The sequence below is a fragment of the Oncorhynchus mykiss genome, chromosome 2 (genome assembly GCF_057628025.1).
Source record: "Oncorhynchus mykiss isolate SJ-2025 chromosome 2, ASM5762802v1, whole genome shotgun sequence".
Taxonomy (NCBI): domain Eukaryota; kingdom Metazoa; phylum Chordata; class Actinopteri; order Salmoniformes; family Salmonidae; genus Oncorhynchus; species Oncorhynchus mykiss.
The window spans coordinates 92,039,567-92,065,478 of NC_143023.1; the positions used below are offsets into that span (position 1 = coordinate 92,039,567).

Consider the following 25,912-nt stretch of genomic DNA (forward strand, 5'->3'; position numbering starts at 1 on the left):
AGATTTTCTGATTTGCCTTAGTCACTGCTTGCAACAGTGTTGCCCCAAGGCAAAGGGGCAACAGTTACAGCATAGCCAAGAAATTAAAGTAAATTAAATATAGAACATTTAAATTAATATAATGTAAAAAAAAAAAAAAAAAGTTTTACATATTATAACCTAGATATATTCTAATGTAGATTTAGCAACCTTTACCAATGGTCTTATTTGAGTGTTTCCCGCCAAAGGAGAAGGCTTCCACTCCGTGGCGCTCTTCTGAGGAAAAACTTGACAAAAACCGTTTTTGAAGATCTAGCTGCCCAAAATGGGTTTTCTAAAGCAGTTGGATGTGGATAATTTTAAGTCTTGGCGAGGGAAGCAAGTAATTGGACCTTTTAAAAGGTTTAACTGTATTATTGGCACAAATGGATCCGGTAAGTTATCTTGAACTTTTGTTTTATCTTGATCAACGTGCTTGCTAGCTAACGTTAGCTTTGCAATGAACCCAATATGGGCTTGCTAAACTGTCTGCGTTTTAGCATGGTGTGTACTCACTGGCATTAACAGACAGGTAGTGGATAGTTCTGATAATACGTTTCATACATACCTTGCTGGCATTTCACTTTGCAACATCTTTCCATAGGTAAGTCGAACGTGATGGATGCCCTGAGCTTCGTGATGGGGGAACGGGCAGCGACTCTCCGCGTGAAGCACACCAGGGACCTCATCCACGGAGCCCACATTGGCAAGCCGGTGTCCACCACGGCCAGCGTCACCATGCGCTACTGCGACGACAACGGAGAGGAGCTCAACTTCTGTAGGAGCATATCGGGTGAGTTGGATTGCATCCAAGGGCTAGTAACTATAGACTTATTTCATATGAGAAAACAATGTTATCTAGTGGACTCATGCCACGGCCGGCCCGCTCATTAGGCAGGATTGATGACGCATCTCCCAAAAACAACACATAAAACACCTCACCTAATTTTGCCCAAAAACAATGACAATTTCTCTCAACCAGTGGCATATGGGTTTTAATGTGATCGCTGATGCCGCCCTTTGCTGCAGCACTCCACCAACATTCCGTCAAAAAAATGTATCTTAATAACATAAATCATATAGCATAAATAGGATATAACATAAGTAGTATTTGGACTTTTCTGTAGCCTACAGGCTGGAGATCAAATGTATGACAGTGTAATGAGATGGACACTTTCTACATCATACCGGTTTCTCCCCGATCAAATAGCTTAACCTAAATGGCACCCAATCAAATAAAAAATGTGCTGTCATGTTAACAAACAACATATCCTAAAAACAGGACAGGTCAAAGTAAAATGGACCATATGGAATGGACAATCACAAATGTTGTCCAAGAGTTTCACCCCATTGTCATGATCAGTGATTTCACCCCATTGTCATGATCAGTGATTTCACCCCATTGTCATGATCAGTGGTTTCACCCCATTGTCATGATCAGTGATTTCAAGTTTGTCTCCGTCCATTTTTTGACAAGCTGATCATAGCCTAAAATAAAATACTTCTGCATTTCCTGTTGAGTAAACACATTGCAAATAAGCTCACAATAACTCCTGATAAAGTTGGGTAGCTGATATTCAGAGCTTAAATAGCCAAATTGATTAGTCACAGGAATAAGGACTACTAACAAAGCCAATGTAACAGCCTGTTTTAAAAACTGGGCCTACTACATGGATAGGCATTCATACAATTCCATTGCAGGCTGACATGGTAGGCTACACCCCAGTTTCGGGCGTCTGTTTTTGGTCCGGACCGGATTATTTTTGGTGCAGTCCGGACCCTCCTTGATTTCAACATCCACGGAGATTGGTCTTTGGTCTGGTCCAAACCAAATCTGAACCAATCATATAAATCTATGTTTGGTTCAGATTTTGGGCGGTCCAGACGGGCCTTGACTTCAATGTTCACGGACATTGATTTTGACCCGCCTTGATTTGGCCCAAACATAGACATCTATAAATTACATCTTTTCAACTTTCAGTCAGAAGCAAAAATGAGCCTGATTTCAATGTCCGGAAAAGACACCTTTGCAACTTCCTATAAAATATGTATTTTAAACATCCCGAAAATACAAATGTTCACCTTTAATTTAGAACCTAAATAGAACCTAACTTCAACGTCTGGAATGTCTTTTCAACGTTGTTTTACCTTCTGACCTGGTCTGTCTTATTCAGCAAATATTCTGTCCTGGTCTGTCTTATTCAGCAAATATTTAGCAAAATGTTTATCCAGTAGTGTATGTAACTATAGTAGCTCAACTAATGATTGTGCTACTTTACTGTACTGTATGCACTAATGTTGCGTATCTTCCAGGGGACTCCTCTGAGTATCGCATCAATGGCAGACAAATTACCCTTGCCAAGTACACAGAGGAACTGGAGAAGATAGGCATTGTGACTAAAGCTAGAAACTGTCTGGTATTCCAGGTAAGCAAACACACACACAACTGCTAGTATTTTATCATAATTCATAATGTAGCTAATTACAGTGCCATTCATTAAAGTACATAATAAATTCTGATACAGTTTAATAGTGACCTCTGTTTTATATTTCCTGTGACTCCATACAGGGGGCGGTGGAGTCCATCGCCATGAAGAACCCCAAGGAGCGGACCAAGATGTTTGAGCGCATCAGCCAGTCTCTGGAGCTGTCTGATGACTATGACAGGAAGAAGGAGGCTTTGCAGAAGGCTAAAGAAGACACGCAGTTCCACTTCAACAAGAAGAGGACAGCCGCCGCAGAGAAGAAGCAGGTCTCCTCAGAGAAAGTGGAGGTAGGATAAGAACACAGAGAGGGGATATTCTCCATTTATCTGTCATAAGACTTAACATAACACTGTCGTAACAGTTAGTAAATTACAACTTGCTTTTTACCCAGTCACATTAAATCATTACGACAATCTGGAAATGTGGTTAAAAGTCATGGAAAGGTTTTGGAATTTCAATTCACAATGTTTATTGTTCAATTCATGTATATGCTCTTAGGCTCCCGAGTGGTGCAGCGGTCTAAGGCACTGCATCGCAGTGCTAGAGGTGTCACTACAAACACCCTAGTTCAAATCCAGGCTGTATCACAACCGGCCGTGATTGGGAGTCCCGTAAGGCGGCGCACAATTGGCCCAGCGTCGTCCGGGTGTGGTCGGTGTAGGCCGCCATTGTAAATAAGAATTTGTTCTTATTAACTGACTTGCCTAGTTAAATAAAGGTTAAATCAATTTTAAAAATGAACCCTGTCCCTCTCTTCATCCTCAGGCCCAGAAGTACCAGGAGTTGGTGGACGACCTGAACCAGGGGAGGCTGCAGCTAAACCTGTTCCAGCTGTACCACAACCAGCAGGGCCTGAGTGCCCTGTCAAAGACCCTGAGGAAGAGACAGGAGGCTGTGGCCGGTCAGAAGACAGGACTGAATGGGTGGGAGCAGAGCGTCAAGGCCCAGAAGAAAGAACATGGACGCTTTACCAGAGAGCTGCAGCAGATTGAGAAGGAGATCCGGTGGGTAGGAGTCAGGAGGGAGAAGTGTATGTAGAGAGAGGTGTGTGTGTTTATTACTAACTAAACTCTCCCTCTCCCCCAGTGGGCAGGAGCAGACCCTGTCCCTGCGTCGGTCCCAGTACATCAAGGCCAAGGTGAATACATCCCACCACCTAAAGAAGGTAGATGATACCCGTGGGGCCCTGGAGAAGAGCCAGAGGATGGGTGCCAAGAAAGAGGAGGAGCTGGCTGAGTTCCATCAGGAGCTCCAGGAGCTGGAGAGGGCCTGGAGGGACTATGAGAGACATGCCCAGGAGGAGTTGACCAACCGGAAGGCTGACATACAGCTGGAGGAGGAACAGGTAATAAGAGAGACACCACAACACAACATAAAGAGAGACCTAAGACAACAACATAGCATGGCAGCAACACATGGCAGCAACACATGACAACACAGCATGGTAGCAACACAACATGACAACAACATGGTAGCAACAAAACAGGGTACAAACATTATTGGGCACAGACAACAGCGCAAAGGGCAAGAAGGTAGAGACAACAATACATCACGTAAAGCAGCCACAACTGTCTGTAAGAGTGTCAATGATTGAGTCTTTGAATGAAGAAACTGTCCAGTTTGAGTGTTTTTTGCAGCTCATTCCAGTCGCTAGCTGCAGCGAACTGAAAAGAGGAGCGACCCAGGGATTTCAGCTTATGAAATATGGGACCAACACTTTACATGTTACATTTATATTTTTGTTCAGTGTATTTAGGTCCATGTGCTATGTGTGTGTGTGTGATATTTTTTTTTTTTCACCTTTATTTAACCAGTTAGGCTAGTTGAGAACAAGTTCTCATTTACAACTGCGACCTGGCCAAGATAAAGCATAGCAGTGTGAACAGACAGCAACACAAAGTTCACATGGAGTAAACAATAAACAAGTCAATAACACAGTAAAAAAATAAAAAAAAAGGAGTCTATAGACATTGTGTGCGAAAGGCATGAGGAGGTAGGCGAATAATTACAATTTTAGCAGATTAACACTGGAGTGATAAATGATCAGATGGTCATGTGCAGGTAGAGATACTGGTGTGCAAAAGAGCAGAAAAGTAAATTAATAAAAACAGTATGGGGATGAGGTAGGTAAATTGGGTGGGCTATTTACCGATGGACTATGTACAGCTGCAGCGATCGGTTAGCTGTTCAGATAGCAGATGTTTAAAGTTGGTGTGTGTGTATATTCTGTGTGTCTAGTTGGAGCGCTATAAGGAGCTGAAGGAGCTGGCCAGGAAGCAGGGGGCCCTCCTGTCCCAGCAGGCTAAGAAGATGCACTGGGAGGTCAAGGCTGACCACCAGAAAATCGAGTTTGACCAGCGGAGGAAGAAAGAAGTGGAGGTAGGTACTAGAGAGTGTGTGTGTGTGCGTGTTTGTGTGAAAACAGAAATTGGTGTTGACTTTCTCTGTGTATATAGGTAAGCATTAAGCACAGCCAGACTCAGCTGGGGGACTTCACCAGGAGAGCAGATAAACTGGAAGAGTACACCAACACCTGCAAGTAAGTCATGTGTTGTGGTGTATGTTATTGGTTACTGATGAGTGAAAAAAATAGATACAGTTGAAGTCGGTAGTTTACATACACCTTAGCCAAACACATTTAAACTCAGTTTTTCACAATTCCTGACAATTAATCCTCGTAAAAATTCTCCGTCTTAGGTCAGTTAGGGTCACCACTTTATTTTAAGAATGTGAGATGTCAGAATAATAGTAGAGAGAATGATTTATTTCAGATTCACATTCATCACATTCCCAGTGGGTCAGAAGTTTACATGCACTCAATTAGTATTTGGTAGGATTGCCTTTAAATTGTTTAACTTGGGTCAAACGTTTCAGGTATCCTTCCACAAGCTTCCCACAATAAGTTGGGTGACTTTTTGCCCATTCCTCCTGACAGAGCTGGTGTAACTGAGTCAGGTTTGTAGGCCTCCTTGCTCGCACATGCTTTTTCAGTTCTGCCCACACATTTTCTATAGGATTGAGGTCAGGGTTTTGTGATGGCCACTCCAATACCTTGACTTTGTTGTTCTTAAGTCATTTTGCCACAACTTTGGAAGTATGCTTGGAGTCATTGTCCATTTGGAAGACCCATTTGCGACCAAGTTTTAACTTCCTGACGGATGTCTTGAGAGGTTGCTTCAATATATCCACATAATTGTTCTTCCTCATACTGCCATCTATTTTGTGAAGTGCACCAGTCCCTCCTGCAGCAAAGCACCCCCACGTCATGATGCTATCACCCCCGTGTTTCACAGTTGGGATGGTGTTCTTCTGCTTGCAAGCCTCCCCCTTTTTCCTCCAAACATAACAATAGTCATTATGGCCAAACAGTTCTATTTTTGTTTCATCAGACCAGAGAACATTTCTCCCAAAAATACGATCTTTGTCCCCATGTGCAGTTGAAAACCGTAGTCTGGCTTTTTTATGGCGGTTTTGGAGCAGTGGCTTCTTCCTTGCTGAGCGGCCTTTCAGGTTATGTCGATATAGGACTCGTTTTACTGTGGATATATATACTTTTGTACCTGTTTCCTCCAGCATCTTCACAAGGTCCTTTGCGGTTGTTCTGGGATTGATTTATACTTTTCGCACCAAAGTACGTTCATCTCTAGGAGACAGAACGTGTCTCCTTCCTGAGCGGTATGACGGCTGCGTGGTCCCTTGGTGTTTAACTTGCGTACTATTGTTTGTACAGATGAACGTGGTACCTTCAGGCGTTTGGAAATTGCTCCCAAGGATTAACCAGACTTGTGGAGGTCTGCAATTTATTTTCTGAGGTCTTGGCTGATTTCTTTTGATTTTCCCATGATGTCAAGCAAAGAGGCACTGAGTTTAAAGGTAGGCCTTGAAATACATCCACAGGTACACCTCCAATTGACTCAAATTATGTCAATTAGCCTATCAGAAGCTTCTAAAGTCATGACATAATTTTCTGGAATTTTCCAAGCTGTTTAAAAGGCCCAGTCAACTTAGTGCATGTAAACTTCTGACCCACTGGAGTTGTGATACAGTGAATTATAAGTGAAATATTCTGTCTGTAAACAATTGTTGGAAAAATTACTTGTGTCATGCACCAAGTAGATGTCCTAACCGACTTGCCAAAATTCTAGTTTGTTAACAAGAAATTTGTGTAGTGGTTGAAAAACGAGTTTTAATGATTCCAACCTAATTGTATGTAAACTTCCGACTTCAACTGTAGTTACATATCACAATATTATTTTGGACGATATATAGATACTTTGACTTCAAAGTCTTTTGGACAATTTTTTATACATTTTTGCTAGGTAGCGCTAGTCGGCTGCCAAAACTCAGCTATTTTGTATCCCATAGTGTGTTCTCCATCTTCTTTTTAAATATTGAATCAACATGTTTTCAGCACTTATTTCCATGACCAAACTCATTTTATAAGTCTATCTGCAGCAGACATATAGTGAGCAATATGATTGGAACATCAAATTGCAATAAAAACTCAGTAACGAATCGCAATACATAGAATCATGAGAACCACGATACATATCCTATCGGCATCTAAGTATCGTGATAATGTCGTATTGGGAGGCCCCTGGCAATTCCGGCCCCTATTGTATGTATGTGTTGCAGTTATTTTTTGAAGGAGAACACTACTTAAATACATTTGTCAGTGTTAAGCACCCCATTCTTTATAAAGCTTCTCTTGGCTGTGCTGACATACTAAACTACTGAGAGAGAGAAGGAGAGAAAGAGAGAGAATGAGAGCGAGTGAAGGAGAGAGCGAGTGAAGGAGAGAGAGAGTGAAGGAGAGAGAGATAGAAAATTAGAGAGAGAACGAGAGTGTGAAGGAGAGAGAGAATGAAGGAGAGAAAGATAGAAAATTAGAGAGAGAAGGAGAGTGTGAAGGAGAGAGAGAGTGAAGGAGAGAGAGATAGAAAATTAGAGAGAGAAGGAGAGTGTGAAGGAGAGAGAGAATGAAGGAGAGAAAGATAGAAAATTAGAGAGAGAAGGAGAGTGTGAAGGAGAGAGAGAGTGAAGGAGAGAAAGATAGAAAATTAGAGAGAGAAGGAGAGTGTGAAGGAGAGAGAGTGAAGGAGAGAAAGATAGAAAATTAGAGAGAGAAGGAGAGTGTGAAGGAGAGAGAGAATGAAGGAGAGAAAGATAGAAAATTAGAGAGAGAAGGAGAGTGTGAAGGAGAGAGAGAGTGAAGGAGAGAAAGATATACAATTAGAGAGAGAAGGAGAGTGTGAAGGAGAGAGTGAAGGAGAGAAAGATATAAAATTAGAGAGAGAAGGAGAGTGTGAAGGAGAGAGAGAAAAGGAAAGAGGGAGAAAGATATAAAATTAGAGAGAGAAGGAGAGTGTGAACGAAAGAGAGAAAAGGAAAGAGGGAGAAAGATAGAAAATTAGAGAGAGAAGGAGAGTTTGAAGGAGAGAGAGAAAAGGAAAGAGGGAGAAAGATAGAAAATTAGAGAGAGAAGGAGAGTGTGAAGGAGAGAGAAAAGGAGAGGGAGAAAGATAGAAAATTAGAGAGAGAAGGAGAGTGTGAAGGAGAGAGAGAAAAGGAAAGAGGGAGAAAGATAGAAAATTAGAGAGAGAAGGAGAGTGTGAAGGAGAGAGAGAAAAGGAAAGAGGGAGAAAGATAGACAATTAGAGAGAGAAGGAGAGTGTGAAGGAGAGCGAAAAGGAAAGAGGGAGAAAGATAGAAAATTAGAGAGAGAAGGAGAGTGTGAAGGAGAGAGAGAAAAGGAAAGAGGGAGAAAGATAGAAAATTAGAGAGAGAAGGAGAGTGTGAAGGAGAGAGAGATAGAAAATTAGAGAGAGAAGGAGAGTGTGAAGGAGAGAGAGAAAAGGAAAGAGGGAGAAAGAAGGGAAAAGAGTGACAAACGATTTGTTTTTCTTCTGTTCAGGAGCTCTCTGGAGGAGTCTCGTCAGCAGGAGGAGGTGCTGTCTGCGGAACTGCAGAGAGGGAGGGTGAGGGGGGAGGAGGTGAACCAGGAGTTAGGGGAGGTACTGGGAGAGCTGCAGAACGCCAGGCTGGACAGCCAGGAGAGTAAGAGGCAGCAGCAACGCAACGAGGTCCTGGAAAACCTCCTCAGACTCTACCCTGACACACTGGTGAGACATCCCTAGACATCCCTGTCTCACTGCCACCAACACCTCATTAGATCAAACTGGGAAAATATAATCTTCCATAGTGCACCCCCTCCTCCCCCTCATCCCTTATTACAGTCATTTGAATGTGAGCTTGTAGGAATTGCCTTGGTAGCAATCTTGCTTCGGATCTCGTAGAATCTTGAGATATTTTAAGATCCTGTTACTAGTATCCAGTAAGATCTATCTAAAGGTCTTGTAGGATCTTCCAAGATCTTTGTCAGCATCCAGAGGAAGATTTCTGCCAGGGTGTATTTGTTCCTCTATTTCCCAGTTTGGTCGTCTGGTGGACCTGTGCAGCCCCATCCATAAGAAGTACCAGCTGGCCGTCACCAAGGTGTTTGGACGCTACATGAACGCCATAGTAGTGTCGTCAGAGAAGGTGGCTCGGGACTGCATCCGCTTTGTCAAAGAGGAGAGGGCCGAACCAGAAACCTTCTTACCCATAGATTACCTGGACGTGAGTCAGTGGACAAAGAAGTTGAGATTGTTTGTAGGCCTACTCCTTAATTAAAAAAAACAACAAAACGGCAGCTCCGCTACATTTGCTATAAAGCTGAGGGATGGGGGATGGAGAAACACAACCAGAACTACCTAAAACTAACAACAGAGGCTTTGATTAACACACCCAACACACAAACCTTACTGAGGCTGTCCCACCTCCCTGTCCCTTCCCAGGTGAGCCCTCTGAATGAGCGGCTGCGTGGGGTGCGTGGAGCTAAGATGATGGTGGACGTGGTGCAGTGTTCCCCTACCGCTCCTCAGCTGAAGAAAGTCATCCAGTTTGTGTGTGGCAACGCTCTTGTCTGTGAGACGCTCAAAGAGGCCAGAGCCATCGCCTTCGACGGGCCTGAGCGACTCAAGGTGAGTTAGTCAGTCATTCAGCTTGTTTGAGGGCTATGGGATTCAAGGAGATATATAGATCAGTAATTCTGCGCAGTCCGACTGCAATGTACAGTAGACAATCTCAAACATGCACAATTAGTCAGTCAACCAGCCAGCCAGTCTGAGTTCCCCCCCCATCCACTTTACTGTGGTAGCACCCACCTCAATATTTTCCCCCAGACGGTGGCTCTGGACGGTACCATGTTCTCCAAGTCAGGGGTGATCTCTGGGGGCTCCAGCTACCTGCGGAGCAAGGCCCGGCGCTGGGACGAGAAGGACATGACCAAGCTGAAGGAGCTCAAAGAACAGCTGACTGCAGAGCTACGTGTGAGTCTGGGTCTTTGCACACTTTCAGAATCTAGATTTTGAAAGTCTGGGAATCTAATACATTTTTTATTATTGTAAGTCTTGATTCTATAATATGCACTGCAAAACCGCTAACTTATTCTCTCTGGCTCAAGGAGTATAGTTTTTCTGACCAATTATCTGAGACAGTTCTTTATTTCAACTTCCTGTGTCATGTGACAGGGTCTGGTGAAGCTGAAGCGTAAGGAGCCTGAGCTGAAACAGATCCAGTCTCAGGCTCAGGGGGTTCAGACCCGTCTGAAGTACTCCCACACTGAACTGGACACCCTCCGCAAGAAGAGCATTCCCAACTGCCACGCGGTAAACTACACTAACACTGTTACTGTAACTTACTCTGACTACACCATCTGCAAACCACCACTTCTACTTGAATTCAACATGTGTTTACTTATTTTTACTCCAAAAAGAGCATAGTAAGCCATCAACAGTTTTTCAGTTTGGGTGCTGTTTTTGAGTTTTGAAAATGTATGCATGCACTCTACTGTAAGTCTCTCAATACTGTAAGAGTTTTCTCAATCTGTGGCCCATGTCGCGCACATCTCATGTCTTGACAACTTGCATGTCTCTCCCTTCAGGAGATGTCTCGCCTGGAGGCTGAGCTGGCCAACGTGGAGTCTCAGCTGGAGATGCAGAAAGAGAACAGGGAGATCAAGGAGCTGGAGATGAAGAAGCTCCAAGACAGGATCAACCAGGTCAGGACGCACTGCTACCAAGACTATTTAGAATAATGTCTAAATTGGCGGGTAGCCTAGCGGTTAAAAGCATTGGGCTGGTAACCAAAAGGTTGTTGGTTTGAATCCCTGAGACGGCTAAGGGAGAAAAAACTGTCGATATGCCCTTGAGCGAGGCACAATTTCTATCGTAAGTCGCTTTGGATAAGAGCATCCGCTAAATAGCAGACACCTGTTATTAGTGGCGTGTCATAGCTAACACAAACAACACCAAAGGTTTTACATCAATTAGCAGACGCTCTTATCCAGAGAGACTTACAGTCGTGAGTGCATACATTTTCAAAACTCGAAAACATCGCCCAATACATAATAAGCTGAAAAACTGTTGATGGCCTACTATGCTCTCATTGGAAAAGAAGAAAGTAGACACATGTTGAAGTCAAGTGGGAATTGAACCCAACACTTCAAAGTGGGAAATGCCATGCTCTACCAACTCAGCCACATGGGACTATACTTTCACATAATTTAGCAGACACTCTTATCCAGAGAGATTTACATGAACAACGTGCCCTGGATCAAGATCACATTAACAGATTTTAAACGTTGTCGGCTTGGGGATTCAAACCAGTGACCTTTTGATTCCCGGCCAAACGCTCTAACCGCTAGGCTACCTGCCGCACTACCAAATATTTGTAGTATGTCACTGCCATAGAGTAGGAACGTTCTGCCTGCTATGTCTAGGGGGACCAGGTTCGTGGTCATGTTGTTGTTATTGTTCTGTGTTCAGATGGAGGACGTGGTGTTCTCAGACTTCTGTGCTGAGATAGGAGTGGCCAACATCAGGGAGTATGAACAGGAGCATCTCAAACAGCAGCAGGATGTAGACAGGAAACGGTATTGGACTGGACCTCGCTACATTACATACAGTATATATGGTCTATGGAACGATGATGCTAACAAGTTTATATGGACTGATTGTACAGTATGCTTGTTCTTATACGGTGTACGGTGCATTCGGAAAGTGTTCAGACCCCTTGACTTTTTCCACATTTTGTTACATTACAACCTTATTCTAAAATGTATTTTAAAATAAAATAAAAAAACAATTCCCCTCATCAATCTACACACAATACCTCATAATGACAAAACAAAAACAGGTTTTTAGAAATTTTAGCAAATGTATTAAAGATTTAAAAAATGGAAAAAATCACATTTACATAAGTATTCAGACCCTTTACTCAGTACTTTGTTAAAGCACCTTTAGCAGCAATTACAGCCTCGAGTCTTCTTGGGTATGACGCTACAAGCTTGGCACACCTGTATTTGTTGAGTTTCTCCCATTCTTATCTGCAGATCCTCTCAAGCTCTGTCAGGTTGCACGGGGAGTGTCGCTGCACAGCTATTTTCAGGGTCTCTGTAGGGGGACAAAATAAATGTACGATGGAGCAGGCGCGCAGCCGGTTTGGGTTCCGTGTTAGCTGTGTGCTTAGGGTCATTGTCCTGTTGGAAGGTGAACCTTCAACCCAGTTTGAGGTCCCTGGCACTCTGGAGCAGGTTTTCATCAAGGATATCTCTGTACTGTACCCCGTTCATCTTTCCCTCAGTCTTGACTAGTCGCCCAGTCCCTGTCGCTGAAAAACAGCTCCAGGGCATGATAGTACCACCACCATGCTTCACAGTATGGATGTAGCCAGGTTTCTTCCATATGTGACACTTGGCATTCAGGCCAAAGAGTTCAATCTTGGTTTTATCAGATCAGAGAATCTTGTTTCTCATGGTCTGAGAGTCCTTCAGATGCCTTTTGACAAACTCTAAGCGGGCTGTCCTGTGCCTTTTACTGAGGAGTGACTTCTGTCTGGCCATAATGGCCTGATGGTGGAGTGCTGCAGAGATGGTTGTTCTTCTGGAAGGTTCTTCCATCTCCACAGAGGAACTCTGGAGCTCTGTCAGAGTGACCATCGGCTTCTTGGTCACCTCCCTGACCAAGGCACTTTTGCCCCAATTGCTCAGTTTGGCCAGGCGGCCAGCTCTAGGAAGAGTCTTGGTGGTTCCAAACTTCTTCCATTTAAGAACGGAGGACACTTCGTTCTTAAATGTTTTGGTACCCTTCTCCAGTTCTGTGCCTCGTAACTAAATGTGGCAAAAGTCAAGGGGTCTGAATACTTTCCGAATGCACTGTGTATTGTTCGCAAATATTATTATATATTTTTCTGGCCATCTCCTCTCCCACATCTCTTTTCTGTCACTGCCTAAGTGTAATCAACCCCCCTCTCTTTTCCCACCCCTCTCCCAGGTTGGAGTTTGAGTCTCAGCGGACCTGTCTGAAGGCCCAGTTGGAGTATGAACAGGGTCAGCTGGAGCAGCAGAGGAAGAAGATGAAGAAACTAGAGGAGACCATCGCCTTGGAGCAGTGCAGAGTGGAAGAACAGAAGCAGGCAAAACATACCTCCTCTCCTCCGTTCTCTCCTTTTCTCAACTTCCCTCTCATGTTATCTCCTTTCATCCTCCTTTCTTGTCCCTCCATACCTCCCTTCCTTCCCTTTTCCCATCAGCTTCTCAAATCCTCCTCTAAAATCACACAGAATGTAATCCCAGTGTTGTGTTGTTCTCTTGTGTCTCCGCTAGGAGGAGGAGAAGCTGCTGGTGGTGATGGAAGAGAGTCAATCTAAAGTGTTGGATCTGAAGAATCATCTGCTGGAGAAGAGGACCCAGGCTTCTGACTCTAAGGCCCAGGTGGACCAAACGATGAAGAGCCTTCAGGAGAGCTCCAGGTACTACTGACTGTGGCTGTTCTGCTGTCAAGTTATTTTTGTCCAGTGTATCAAATCGATTGCAGGTCACTTCACTGGTCTCATCGCCCTCTCTAAAAGCTGATCTTCTCCTCTCTCCGCCCTATCCCTCTTCCTTTTCTGTTTTCTCTTTATCTCCCTCCCCCTTCTCTTCTTCCTTTCTCTGTCCCCTCTCCGTGTCTAACCCTTCTCCCCACCAGAGAGCAGGTGAAGCTGCAAAGGGAGGTTATCTCAGCTGAGACAGCCCTGGAGCAGTTGAGGATCTGGAAACACAATCTGCTGCTAGGTTGTAAGATCCAGGGCCTGCCCATCACGCTGCTGTCTGGCAGCTTGGACGAGATCAGTGAGGTGCAGGTAGGACAGACTAGAGACCACAGGAGGTTGGTAGCATGTTAATTGGGGAATACGGGCTCGTTGTAATGGCTGGAGCGAAATAAATGTTTTTTATATGTTTGATGCAGTTCCATTTGCTCCGTTCCAGCCATTATTATGAGCTTTCCTCCCCTCAGTAGCCTCCACTATCAGAGACAGAGTGAGGGGGGGGGGGGGGGGGGGGGGCATAGACCAGGGTAGTGTACAGTAGAGCTGTAAAATCCAGGACCTACCCAGATGACAGGCTGTGTTCACGTTCTCCTTGTACTGAATGTGTATTGTGTACTTGGATGTACAGTTGTTTACCTCTCATATGTGTAATTCAAATTCACTATCGGGGGAGAATAAAGTTCTCTCTCTCTTATGTCTGATTGACTGATCTGGCCTTGTCAGCTGGACTCAGAGTCACTCACAGAGAGCACCTGCACCACTATGGACATCTACGAGAGAGAGGCGCTGATGGTCATCGACTACTCTGGCCTGGGAGCTGAGCTGAAGGTAGACCTCATTAATCAATCATCAATCAATACAGTATCCCTTCTCAGTCTCTTAGCTTTAAGAACTGATCAATATCATACAGTTAATGTACTATATTCACCCCAGAGGACAGTTATGCATCTAACGTTATGCTGTCCAAACGTGTGTGTCTTTATGTCCAACAGGATCTTGCAGGGGAGGAGGTGGACCCCCAGGTAGAGCGTCTTAAGGAGACAGTGTCCTCTCTAGAGGGGGTCCTACAGCGCTCCACAGCCCCCAACCTTAAAGCCCTGGAGAAAATGAGGGTGGTCAAGGACAAATTCCAGGGGGTGGTGGACGGTACAAAGTGCTGAAACACACCTCAATACACCAACTGTATAGTGGCGACACACACCTCAATACACCAACTGTATAGTGGCGACACACACCTCAATACACCAACTGTATAGTGGCGACACACACCTCAATACACAAACGCTATCGCTTTACTTGTCTTGGCGAGTGTATTGTGGGAACCCATTGAGGGCCCTAAAAAGTTAAAACCCGGAGGAAACTGGTTTTAGTGACAAACTTTTAAGATGCTAGAGTGGCATATTTCAAATGCATTGCAGCATGTGTTCTCCCAATACCACGGCGGGACCTAACTTTTTAGTGCCTACAGATCTTTGATCGACTTACATTTTAAATAGCTAGTTAAAAAAAGCCATACATACATTTAAAAAACTTGACAGGGATAACACAATAAAGTTAATAACTTTTTTCTGTTGTGGTCCCTTAAAGGTCATGGTGCAATACATATGTGTGTGTATGGCTCAATTATGTTCATCTGATTGCCTCTGTCTCCCTCTGTGTGCTCCAGCGTTTGATGCCAGCAGCAAGGCAGCCAGAAGGAGTAACCAGGAGTTTGAGCAGGTTAAAGCCAAACGCTTCAGACTCTTCAGTCAGTGCTTTGAACACGTCTCTGTCGTCATCGACCAGATCTACAAACAACTGTGCAGGAACACTAGCGCTCAGGTGTGAAGGCTTTACTCATACAGAAACACTTGTACACACACACACACCTGAAAGCAATCTTCATACTACTGTGTAATAGACGCACTTATCAGGTTTGTGGTGTGTAGTATGTGTCGTGTTTGTAATGTGTGTGTGTAACAGGGTCTGCAAAAGGTGCTTGAGATGCTTAAAGTACTTCTATTTGGAGTACCTTGAAAATCTGATATTTTCTCAAGTAGGTACTTCAAAAGTACTTCAATTCAAATGAGAGGAGAACATGAGCAAATACATTTCTGAAAAATATCAGAAAAATGTATTGGTCTTGCAAATTAATTTCCAGGTAGACTACTGAGTTTTATTTCTTCACGTGTTTCGCGCTGTGGTTGCCAGGTGAGCTCACTCATTCAACCCACAATGCCACTGAGCCAGGCAGTGACAGAACTGACTGATTAGGCACAGCCAAACGTCACATTGATAGCTAAAATGCCGGGCAGTTGTAGATACAATCCTGCCTTTTGTGCTAATGGAACATTTCTGGGATATTTTATTTATCACACCAACAATAAGAAGAGACTTGCTTTGGCCAAGAAGCACAAGCAATGGACATTAGACCAGTGGAAATCTGTCCTTTGGTCTGATGAGTCCAAATTTGAGATTTTTGTTTCCAACCGCTGTGTCTTTGTAAGACGCAGAGTAGGTGAACGGATGATCTCTGCATGTATGGTTCCCACTGTGAAGCATGGAGAAGGAGGTGTGATGGTGTGGGGGTGCTTTGCTGCTGACACTGTCAATTATTTATTTAGAATTCAAGGCACAGCTAACCAGCATGGCTACTACAGCATTCTGCAGCGATACGCCATCCCATCCGGTTTGCGCTGAGTGGGACTATCATTTGTTTTTCAAGAGGACAATGACCCAACACACCTCCAGGCTGTGTAAGGGCTATTTGACCAAGAAGGAGAGTGATGGAGTGCTGCATCAGATGACCTGGCCTCCACAATCACCCGACCTCAACCCAACTGAGATGGTTTGGGATGAGTTGGACCGCAGAGTGAAGGAAAAGCAGCCAACAAGTGCTCAGCATATGTGGGAACTCCTTAAAGACGGTTGAAAAAACATTCCAGGTGAAGCTGGTTGAGAGAATGCCAATCGTGTGCAAAGCTGTCGTCATGCCAAAGGTTGGCTACTTTGAAGAATTTTAATTATATTTGTATTTTTTTTAACCAGTTTTTTGGTTACTACATGATTCCATATGTGTTATTTCATAGATTTGACGTCGTCCCTATTATTCTACAATGTAGAATATAATACAAATACAGAAAAACCTGAGTAAGTGTGTCCAAAATGTTGACAGGTCCTGTAGTTTACCCACCTTTATTTACCACTACATCACTGAAACCAACCAATCCGCACCGTGTAATGTGCAAACAATGCGTCCAAGTTTGACGTTGCGAGCATGGGTGAATCGGCCCTGAAGCGCCACATGAAGGGGGAAAGACAACACTGCTTCCTGCGCTGGCGCCACTTCTACATTATGGAGGTTTTTTGGCAATTGCCTCATTCACAGTGTGCCTGCGATATTCAAGCGGCAGCCATGCTCCTGCCATTCTGGTGGCTGATCACATGCCGTTTTCCTCACTGCCCACTCGCCCTTCTCCCGACTGGCGACACTAAAGCTGCCAGTTGAAAGCAAGATGCTTTTTTGTAGCTATTAAGTAGGAGATTCCCAAATGGCCAATAAATACAGTCATTAAGTTGGAATTGTGTAGTAATGTGAATAGGACATGTGTTCACCAGTAGGCGTGTCCTGCTCATCACTACTCAAATTACAACACCACCATTACTGACTCCTGTATGTAATAAAAATGAGCGAAACACGTATTATTGAGTGGAACTTCTAAGGTAGTGATGACTAGTAAGTTAGTTTGTTTTTTTCATGAGGTTGTGGCGATATACAGCCATCTGGTGGTGACTAGAAACAATTGCATAATAGGAAGTATTACAAATTGATGGTCCTTGAAAATAAATATTAGTGCTTGAAAAAGTCCTTGAATTTGACTTACCACTGTCTGTACGAACCCTGGTGTAATGTACGGGTGTGTATATGCCTGAATGTGTGCTGCTCCCTCCAGGCCATTCTGAGTGCTGAGAACCCAGATGAGCCCTACCTGGATGGCATCAATTACAACTGTATTGCTCCTGGGAAACGCTTCATGGCCATGGACAACCTGTCTGGAGGAGAGAAGGCCATCGCTGCCCTGGCTCTGGTGTTCGCAATACACAGGTGAGAGAGAAAGAGAAAAGGTTCATGGCCACGGACAGCCTGTGGAGGGGAGAAGGCCATTGCTGCCTTGGCTTTGGTTTTGCCATACACAGGTGAGAGAGAGAGAGAGAGAAGTTCATGGCCGTGGACAACCTGTCTGGAGGAGAGAAGGCAATCGCTGCTCTCGTGTTGGCTTTACACAGCAGACATGAGATATGCCCATCATTATTTTTATTTATTTTTTATTTTAACTTTATTTAACTAGGCAAGTCAGTTAAGAACAAATTCTTATTTTCAATGACGGCCTAGGAACAGTGGGTTAACTGCCTGTTCAGGGACAGAACGACAAATTTGTACTTTGTCAGCTCGTGGATATGAACTTGCAAGCTTTCGGTTACCAGTCCAACTCTCTAACCACTAGGGTACCCTACAGCACTGAACCACTGTCTGATGTTTGTGTTTTCTCAATCAGCTTCCGTCCAGCTCCGTTCTTTGTCCTGGATGAGGTTGATGCAGCCCTGGACAACACCAATATTGGCAAAGCAAGTTGACATTTTAATTGTGATTAAATATGGGCTGTAGCTACGAATATGGCAATATAGCTGACCTGTCTGTCTCTGTGGATGCAGGTGACCAGCTTTATCAGGGAGCAGTCGAGAGAGAGCCTCCAGATCATCGTCATCTCTCTGAAGGAGGAGTTCTACTCTAGAGCTGACGCTCTGCTGGGGGTCTACCCTGAGGTACAGTACCAAAACACCTTTATTCCAGACCATCTTTCTCTCGCGGCCTGGTTCTGCTGCCTCTCTCGTCTCTCCTTGCCTTCTTCCCAAAACACCAAAGAAGAACCTAGGTTGCTTTCCTCCAAAGTGTCTTGAGAAGGAGGCGAGGATATCAGTCCCTGTGACTTAACTGTCTTTCTTTTTCTCTCAGTTTAACGAGTGCATGTTCAGCCGCATGCTGACGCTGGACCTAAGTCCCTATTCCCTGAACGAAGAGAACGGAACAGAGAGAGAGAAGGAGATGTAAAGAAAGAAAGAACAAACAATCAAATATATACTTTATTGGCCTGATGTGATAGACCCTGACAGCTGATTTCCTGTTTCTCTTGGGATAGTATTAAACCAATCTTCAATTGATTGCCAAAAGCATTCACCTAAAATGTTTGTTTATTAATGTTAATATATTGCTTATTGTTACGTTGATTTTTATTCCGGAGGTTTGAGGATGTTGTACTCCCTCTCAATACTTTTCTATCATTGTTTAGCTTGAAGCATTTTAATATACCAGGGTTCGATTTCACTGTTTTACTTTATATTTAATATAAATCGTTTCCTCTTTATATTGTCTTTGTGTTCTTTTGGACTGAATTATCTATTCATCATTACAACCCAAAATCCCTGTAATCACGCAGATCAAATGGCATTGTGCAATGTGAATAGTGGATAACAGGTGGCAGCAGTGTGCCAGTTTATGAGCTGTAACAAGGCTTTTCAAATATACCATGTCAACAGGTCAATGAGGACTTCTGATTACAACCATTTTTTAAATGTAAAAACCAGCCTACTTTAAATATGCAGAAGTGGTTTGGCTGAACCTTCCCATGCCCCGACTGACTGCTGTTTTCAGCTGCAATTGGGTTTCCACTATATACCACATCCACAGTCGAAATTGGCTAGATGGTAATAAATAATTCATGAAAACAAAAATGTGCTTTTTGGTCTTAATTTAGGGTTAGGCATAAGGTTAGCAGTGTGGCTAAGGTTAGGTTTAAAACAATTATGTATACTTTTAAAACAGTTATGTATACTAACCCTGGATTGCTGATGCAATGTATAGGCCACTGAGAATCTGAAGCCAACGTTCACCCATACTGGCAATCCCCAGTAGAAGCAGTCCTCCATAGGAATGTGGACAAAATTACTTGTATTTAAAAGTATTTTTTTTTTGTAGTGGTGAAAGTAACAGTACTCTTTTAAAAAAATACTTGAATGTGAATATATTTATATATTTTTTCATGTATTTGTATGTTTAGCTCACATAATTTAAAAGTATGCATTAAGGTGTCTGTAATAAGTCAAACATGTCAAAATATAATCTAGACATGAATGTATGCATTTCTATACCTTCCAACATATTTTTTACAATGGAGGAGCATGGTTGCTAACTTCCCTTGGCTCATAATTTGGACCGACGACAAAGATGGCCGCAGAGATTCCCCATGGGCATAAGGCGAGGGTAAATGGAGGAGGGTGTGTCTTTTAGGAGTTTAAAACGTATTTGGAATGCAGCCTCCCTTTAAAATGTGATTTTAAACCAGTGATGTGTATAAACCCAGGATGACTAACTAATTAAGCCACCGCGCAGCCATCTTGCTAACAAGCAGTGAGTGTACAATTATGTTCAATCCGGGTCCTGAAATGCCCCATAATTCAATTTGCGATGATTGTACATCCGCTAAGAAAAGTCAGACAAAACTCAAAACCAACATTAATATGGGGAAGTCAACATACAAGTGTAAGTAAAAACAAATGTAAATAAGTTAGAAATTGTAAAAGTAATTATGTTTTTGTTTGGTTAGCTTTTGGAAACGTTATCTTGCACATATACCCTGACATCACACTTATGCATTGCAATTTTCGATTTACCTGATATATTCGGATTGGCTAACATTCGATGTCTGCAGAGGCGTTGTCTTCTAGCCAAGATATGAAATGCAATCATAATTGATTAGCGCATATAAACACACACAACAGCTAGCTACCTGTGGTTCCACGATGACTAAAAACACAAAAAAAACGCAAAAGCGGTCCATTTAAAATTAATTTTTTTCTTCCCTTGCCCTGCAAGTGTCAACTTGTCAGACACCATGATACATCATCAGAAGTGTTCACTTAATTTGAGGGGAGAGGGTGTGACTTTTAAGTGTTTGCAATGCAGCCTTTCTCTTGGGAATCAATTTCAATTTAAGGTGCTTTATTGGTGTCACGTTCTGACCTTAGTTCCTTTGTGATGTCTTTGTTTTAGTATGGTCAGGGCGTGAGTTGGGTGGGCAGTCTATGTTCTTTTTTCTATGATTTCTATGATTTGTTCAGTTGTGGTTTTTGTGTCTTTGTTTGATGTTGTTCAATTAAAATAAATAACTTGGAACAAGTATCACGCTGCGCTTTGGTCCTCACCTTCCACCGACGACCATTACAATTGGCATGGGAAACATATGTTTACGTTGCCAAAGCAAGTGAAATAGATGATAAACAAAAGTGAAATGTTAATAAAATGTACAGTAAATATTAATCTGTTTTCGAATTCTTTGTGGGTGTGTAATCTGAGGGAAATATGTGTCTCTAATAGGGTTGGAAACTTTCCAGTAAATTTCCAGAATTTTTCCATGGGAAGTTAAGCCTGGGTATTTTGGGAATTTTGCTTAAATTCATCAAATGTTAGCTTATAACAGTGAACCTTTTTTTGTGGGGTACGCATAAGGCAATTCTAGGTCTTGTGGCCTATTTTGATATAACTAATCCCCAATACAATGGAATTGCAACCCTCTGCATGCACAGTGCATTCTTCCATCACATGTACAGCTGATTCTCAAGATCTTGCACACTAATGAGACGCTATTGAGCCCATACTACTACACTGTCTGAGCCAAGGACCGCATGCTTTCTGGTAAGTTTTGATTACAATACTGGGTGGGGTGAATATATTTTATATGCCGTACATGTTTTTTTGTTAGCAAGTAAATAGTAGCTTACAGCCAAGTGTGTTTTAAATCAGTTATGACTTAACAATTTCTGCTAATTCGTTTTTGCTACCATGTGGGTTTTAGCTTGCTTGAGCCTGCTAACTGAAGTGTTAATTCATCTGTTTCCATACATGTTTCATTTTAAAACATTTGTTACAAAGGAGTTGTTTAATTAATCTAACTGCTTTATTATTTATCTGTACATGGAATTGTATTTGTTTTTTAAAAACTACTTTTTCCTAATCTTTACAGGAAAATGGGCACTATCTGATGTGTGGAGACATCTCACTGCAGCTAATGTAGAAGGAAAAGCTGTGTACATTTTCAAATACTGGGCAAAATCATATGTGAAGAATGCAACAAAGATGCAGAATCATCTGCCAAGTGCAGAAAGTTCCCTCAGCGCTCACAACAAGCAACCTCTGACAAAAGTCCCTCTACTTCTGTTCAAGGGGGAAATTATGAATCAGGCACCTTATCGATAGCAACAGCTCATGGTCCTCCTGGAATCTTAAGTTTTTTTTACTCAATGGAGGAACGTAGTCAGAGATGCTGATTAATGTCTTGCTCGAGCTGTGTATCCAACTGGTTCACCTCTGATTCTCACAGGCAATGTGTATTGGAAGAGATTTCTGAATGTTCTTTGCCCAGCATACACCCCTCCAACCAGGCATGCTTTATATACTCATTTGCTGGATGCAGAGTTCAATAGAGTTCAAGGGAAGGTCAAGCAAATCATAGAGAATGCGGACTGTATTGCAATCATCTCTGATGGCTGGTCGAATATTTGTGGGCAAGTAATAATTAACTACATCATCTCCACCCCTCAACCAGTATTCTACAAGAGCAAAGACACAAGGGACAACAGACACATCGGTCTCTACATTGCAGATGAGCTGAAGGCAGTCATGAATGACCTTGGAACACAGAAGGTATTTGCACTGGTGACAGACAATGCTGCGAACATGAAGGCTGCTTGGTCTAAAGTACAGGAGTCCTACCCTCACGCCCATTGACTGTGCTGCTCATGCATTGAATCATTTGCTCCTCAAGGACATCATGGCACTGAAAACAATGGATACACTCTACAAGAGAGTCAAATAAATGGTTAGGTATGTGAAGGGCCATCAAGTTATTGCAGCAAACTACCTCACCAAGCAAAGTGAGAAGAATAAGAGCACCACATTGAAGCTGCCCAGCAACACCCATTGGGGTGGTGTCATCATGTTTGACAGTCTCCTGGAGGGGAAGGAGTCTCTCCAAGAAATGGCCATATCACAGTCTGCCGTTATGGACAGCCCCATCAAGAGGATCCTCCTGGATGATATATGTTGGGAGAGAATGGTAAGCAGCCTGAAACTCCTGAAATCTATAGCAGTAGCCATTACACTTATTGAGGGAGACAATGCCAAATAGCATTGTAGTTAGCTCTGTTTTTTTGTATATTGTAACTTTTCTTATCATTTGGTTGGGTCTAATTGTGTTGCTGTCCTGGGGCTCTGTGGGGTCTGTTTGTGTTTGTGAACAGAGCCCCAGGACCAGCTTGCTTAGGGGACTCTTCTCCAAGGTCATTTCTCTGTAGGTAAGGATTTTGTTATGGAAGGTTTGAGAATCATTTCCTGTTATGTGGTTGTAGAATTTAACGTCTCTTTTCTGAATTGTGCATCACTGCCGGCAACTACTCGGCCTCTGACCCCAAGGCACTACAGAGGGTAGTGCGTACGGCCCAGTACATCACTGGGGCTAAGCTTCCTGCCATCCAGGACCTCTACACCAGGTGGTGTCAGAGAAAGGCCCTAAAATTGTCAAAGACCCCAGCCACCCCAGTCATAGGCTGTTCTCTCTGCTACCGCATGGCAAGCGGTACCAGAGCGCCAAGTCTAGGACCAAAACGCTTCTCAACAGCTTTTACCCCGAAGCCATAAGACTCCTGAACAGGTAATCAAATGGCTACCCGAACTATTTGCATTGTGTCCCACCACCCAACAACCCCCCCTTTTATGCTGCTGCTACTCTGTTTATAATTTATGCATAGTCACTTCAACTATACATTCATGTACATATTACCTCAATTAGCCAGACTAACCGGTGCCCCCGCACATTGACTCTATACTGGTACCACCTGTACATAGCCTCGCTACTGTTATTTTCAGTTTTTTTTTTTTTTCTTTACTTATCTATTGTTTACCTAATACCCTTAAAAAATATATATATATATATTTGTTGGTTAGGGCTTGTAAGTAAACATTTCACTGTAAGCTGTACACCTGTTGTATACGGCTCACGTGACAAATATACTGATTTGATTTGAGTTCTCTCAGACAGCCGTCCACCTCCAGCCCCCCCGGGTCTTGTTGGGGGGGGGGGGGGGGGTTTATGGGTTTGTCCTGTCTGGATTGTGTGGACTTGTTCTCTGAGCTCCACCATGTCTCTCTCCAGCTCTGTGAATTTATCCCTCTCAATGATGGAGGAGCAGTGCAGTTGTGGGAGCTGGATGTGTTCAGTGCTGGGGGGGGGGGACTATCCTCGTCTGCAGAACAGTTTGAAGAGGTGTGATCAGACTATCCTCGTCTGCAGGACAGTTTGAAGAGGTGTGATCAGACTATCCTCGTCTGCAGGACAGTTTGAAGAGGTGTGATCAGACTATCCTCGTCTGCAGAACAGTTTGAAGAGGTGTGATCAGACTATCCTCGTCTGCAGGACAGTTTGAAGAGGTGTGATCAGACTATCCTCGTCTGCAGGACATTTTGAAGAGGTGTGATCAGACTATCCTCGTCTGCAGGACATTTTGAAGAGGTGTGATCAGACTATCCTCGTCTGCAGGACAGTTTGAAGAGGTGTGATCAGACTATCCTCGTCTGCAGGACAGTTTGAAGAGGTGTGATCAGACTATCCTCGTCTGCAGGACAGTTTGAAGAGGTGTGATCAGACTATCCTCGTCTGCAGGACAGTTTGAAGAGGTGTGATCAGACTATCCTCGTCTGCAGGACAGTTTGAAGAGGTGTGATCAGACTATCCTCGTCTGCAGGACATTTTGAAGAGGTGTGATCAGACTATCCTCGTCTGCAGGACATTTTGAAGAGGTGTGATCAGACTATCCTCGTCTGCGTGTTGGATAGTATTTACAGGTTCCACTGTGTTTCTTCTGCAGGTTTGTTAAAGTTTTTTCTTGATAGTCCTTACTAGTATTAGTACATTTAGGTAGTTTTGTCCAAAATCACGCTTTTAGCTATGGAATTTTGATTTGGATTGAAGGTTGATGTTGAGGTTAGTATTCTCTATAAGTCCTTGCAAAAATATTCAAGTTGATCTACATTTATCCAACTCTAATTCTATCTTTTTGCAGAAGAACTCCGGAACCCATGAGCTCAATACCTCTCTCTTGAAACAGGATGCAGTTTGATTGCCATCTTAAGTGTAGGCTTGCAAAACAAATATATAGATGACATTTATTTTAGCGTTGGCAAATGGGAGTGCCGCTCAAAATGGCTTAGTCTCGTAGTGAGGAGCCTATAAAACGTAGCTAGCTTCATAAACATATTTTGGGGAATTCTGGAATGTATTGGAATAAAATAGCTATAAAATTAGCTAGCCAGCTAAGTATTGTAACTCTAGCTATCTACCTGACAAAATGCTAGCTAGCTACGTTAGCTTGCTACATTAATAGCTTTAGTTTGGTGTTTTTTAAGCTCAACTTCAAGATTTCCATCAAGGACGTTGCATCCGATCATCACTCTCCCTCGCTTGGGCAAAGGACATTTAAGGTACACTTGGATGAGATGATGTCTAACATAATTTGAGTGCTGAGGGTTTAGGGCCGAGGGCTGTCTACTTTGCGTTTGGGCTGCTGCCATAGACTTAGCAAAATCAGGTTGCCCCAAGCAGCACTGGAGATATTGAGATGAGCAAGATGCAAGACTTTTGCTCTCACACAATCACACACAATATCTGCGCATGTGCACGGGTTCGCTTCAAACTGTTCACAACGTGGTAGCCAGAGCACCAAAACAGCAGATGAAGTGTGAGGCTCACACTTCAACGCTCTTAGTTGTTGTGAAAATTGTACCCACTATGCTGTTTACTTTCTGCATCTACGTCATATCGCTGAGAAGATAAATTGTATAAATAGGCGTGTTTATCACTTTGTGGTGGTGGTAAACTAGTGAAGTCATCCCAGAGAGTTTCATACTGTACCGTCTTTGACGACCCTGCAATCAATATACTGATAGAAGGTAGCCTTGTCCTCAGATTAGCTTTGTTAAAATCCCCAGCTACAATAAATTCAGTCTCAGGATATATGGTTTCCAGATTGCAGTGAAGTTCCTCGACGGCTGTCTTGGTATCCGCTTGCGGGTATACATGGCTGTGACAAAAGCCGAGGAGAGTTCTCTTGGGAGATAATACATTTGATTGTGTGGAATTCTAGGTCAGGTGAACAAAAGGACTTGAGTTCTTGTATGTTCTTCTTACTAGAGAGATGTTTGTTACTGTTGGCGCGATGCACTGAAAATCCCGTTGGCTTTACGGATTCCGACAGCATGTCCCCAGCTAGCCATGTCTCTGTGAAACAGAGTATGTTACAATCCCGAATATCTCTTTGGAAACTCTTGCCCTAATTTTGTCGACTCTGTTAACTAGGGACTAGCCCCACTAGAAGACCGCTCCGGCACCCTCTCCGAAGGATTGACTTTG

General features: G+C 43.2%; 1 protein-coding gene across 1 annotated transcript; it reads left to right on the plus strand.

Moving 5' to 3' along the window:
• The first annotated feature begins 25 nt into the window (after positions 1–25).
• On the plus strand, positions 26–19,184 carry smc1b (structural maintenance of chromosomes 1B). Its single transcript, XM_021576837.3, has 25 exons — positions 26–413; positions 623–811; positions 2,332–2,444; positions 2,588–2,791; positions 3,270–3,508; positions 3,591–3,849; positions 4,743–4,883; positions 4,961–5,043; positions 8,419–8,626; positions 8,937–9,122; positions 9,341–9,526; positions 9,728–9,874; positions 10,076–10,213; positions 10,489–10,605; positions 11,372–11,478; positions 12,878–13,019; positions 13,210–13,355; positions 13,574–13,727; positions 14,139–14,243; positions 14,408–14,561; positions 15,082–15,236; positions 17,348–17,499; positions 17,951–18,020; positions 18,108–18,218; positions 18,409–19,184. Exons 1-25 carry the CDS (start codon positions 305–307, stop codon positions 18,502–18,504), a joined length of 3,711 nt encoding a protein of 1,236 aa, XP_021432512.3. The 5' UTR covers positions 26–304; the 3' UTR covers positions 18,505–19,184.
• Positions 19,185–25,912: the final 6,728 nt, after the last annotated feature.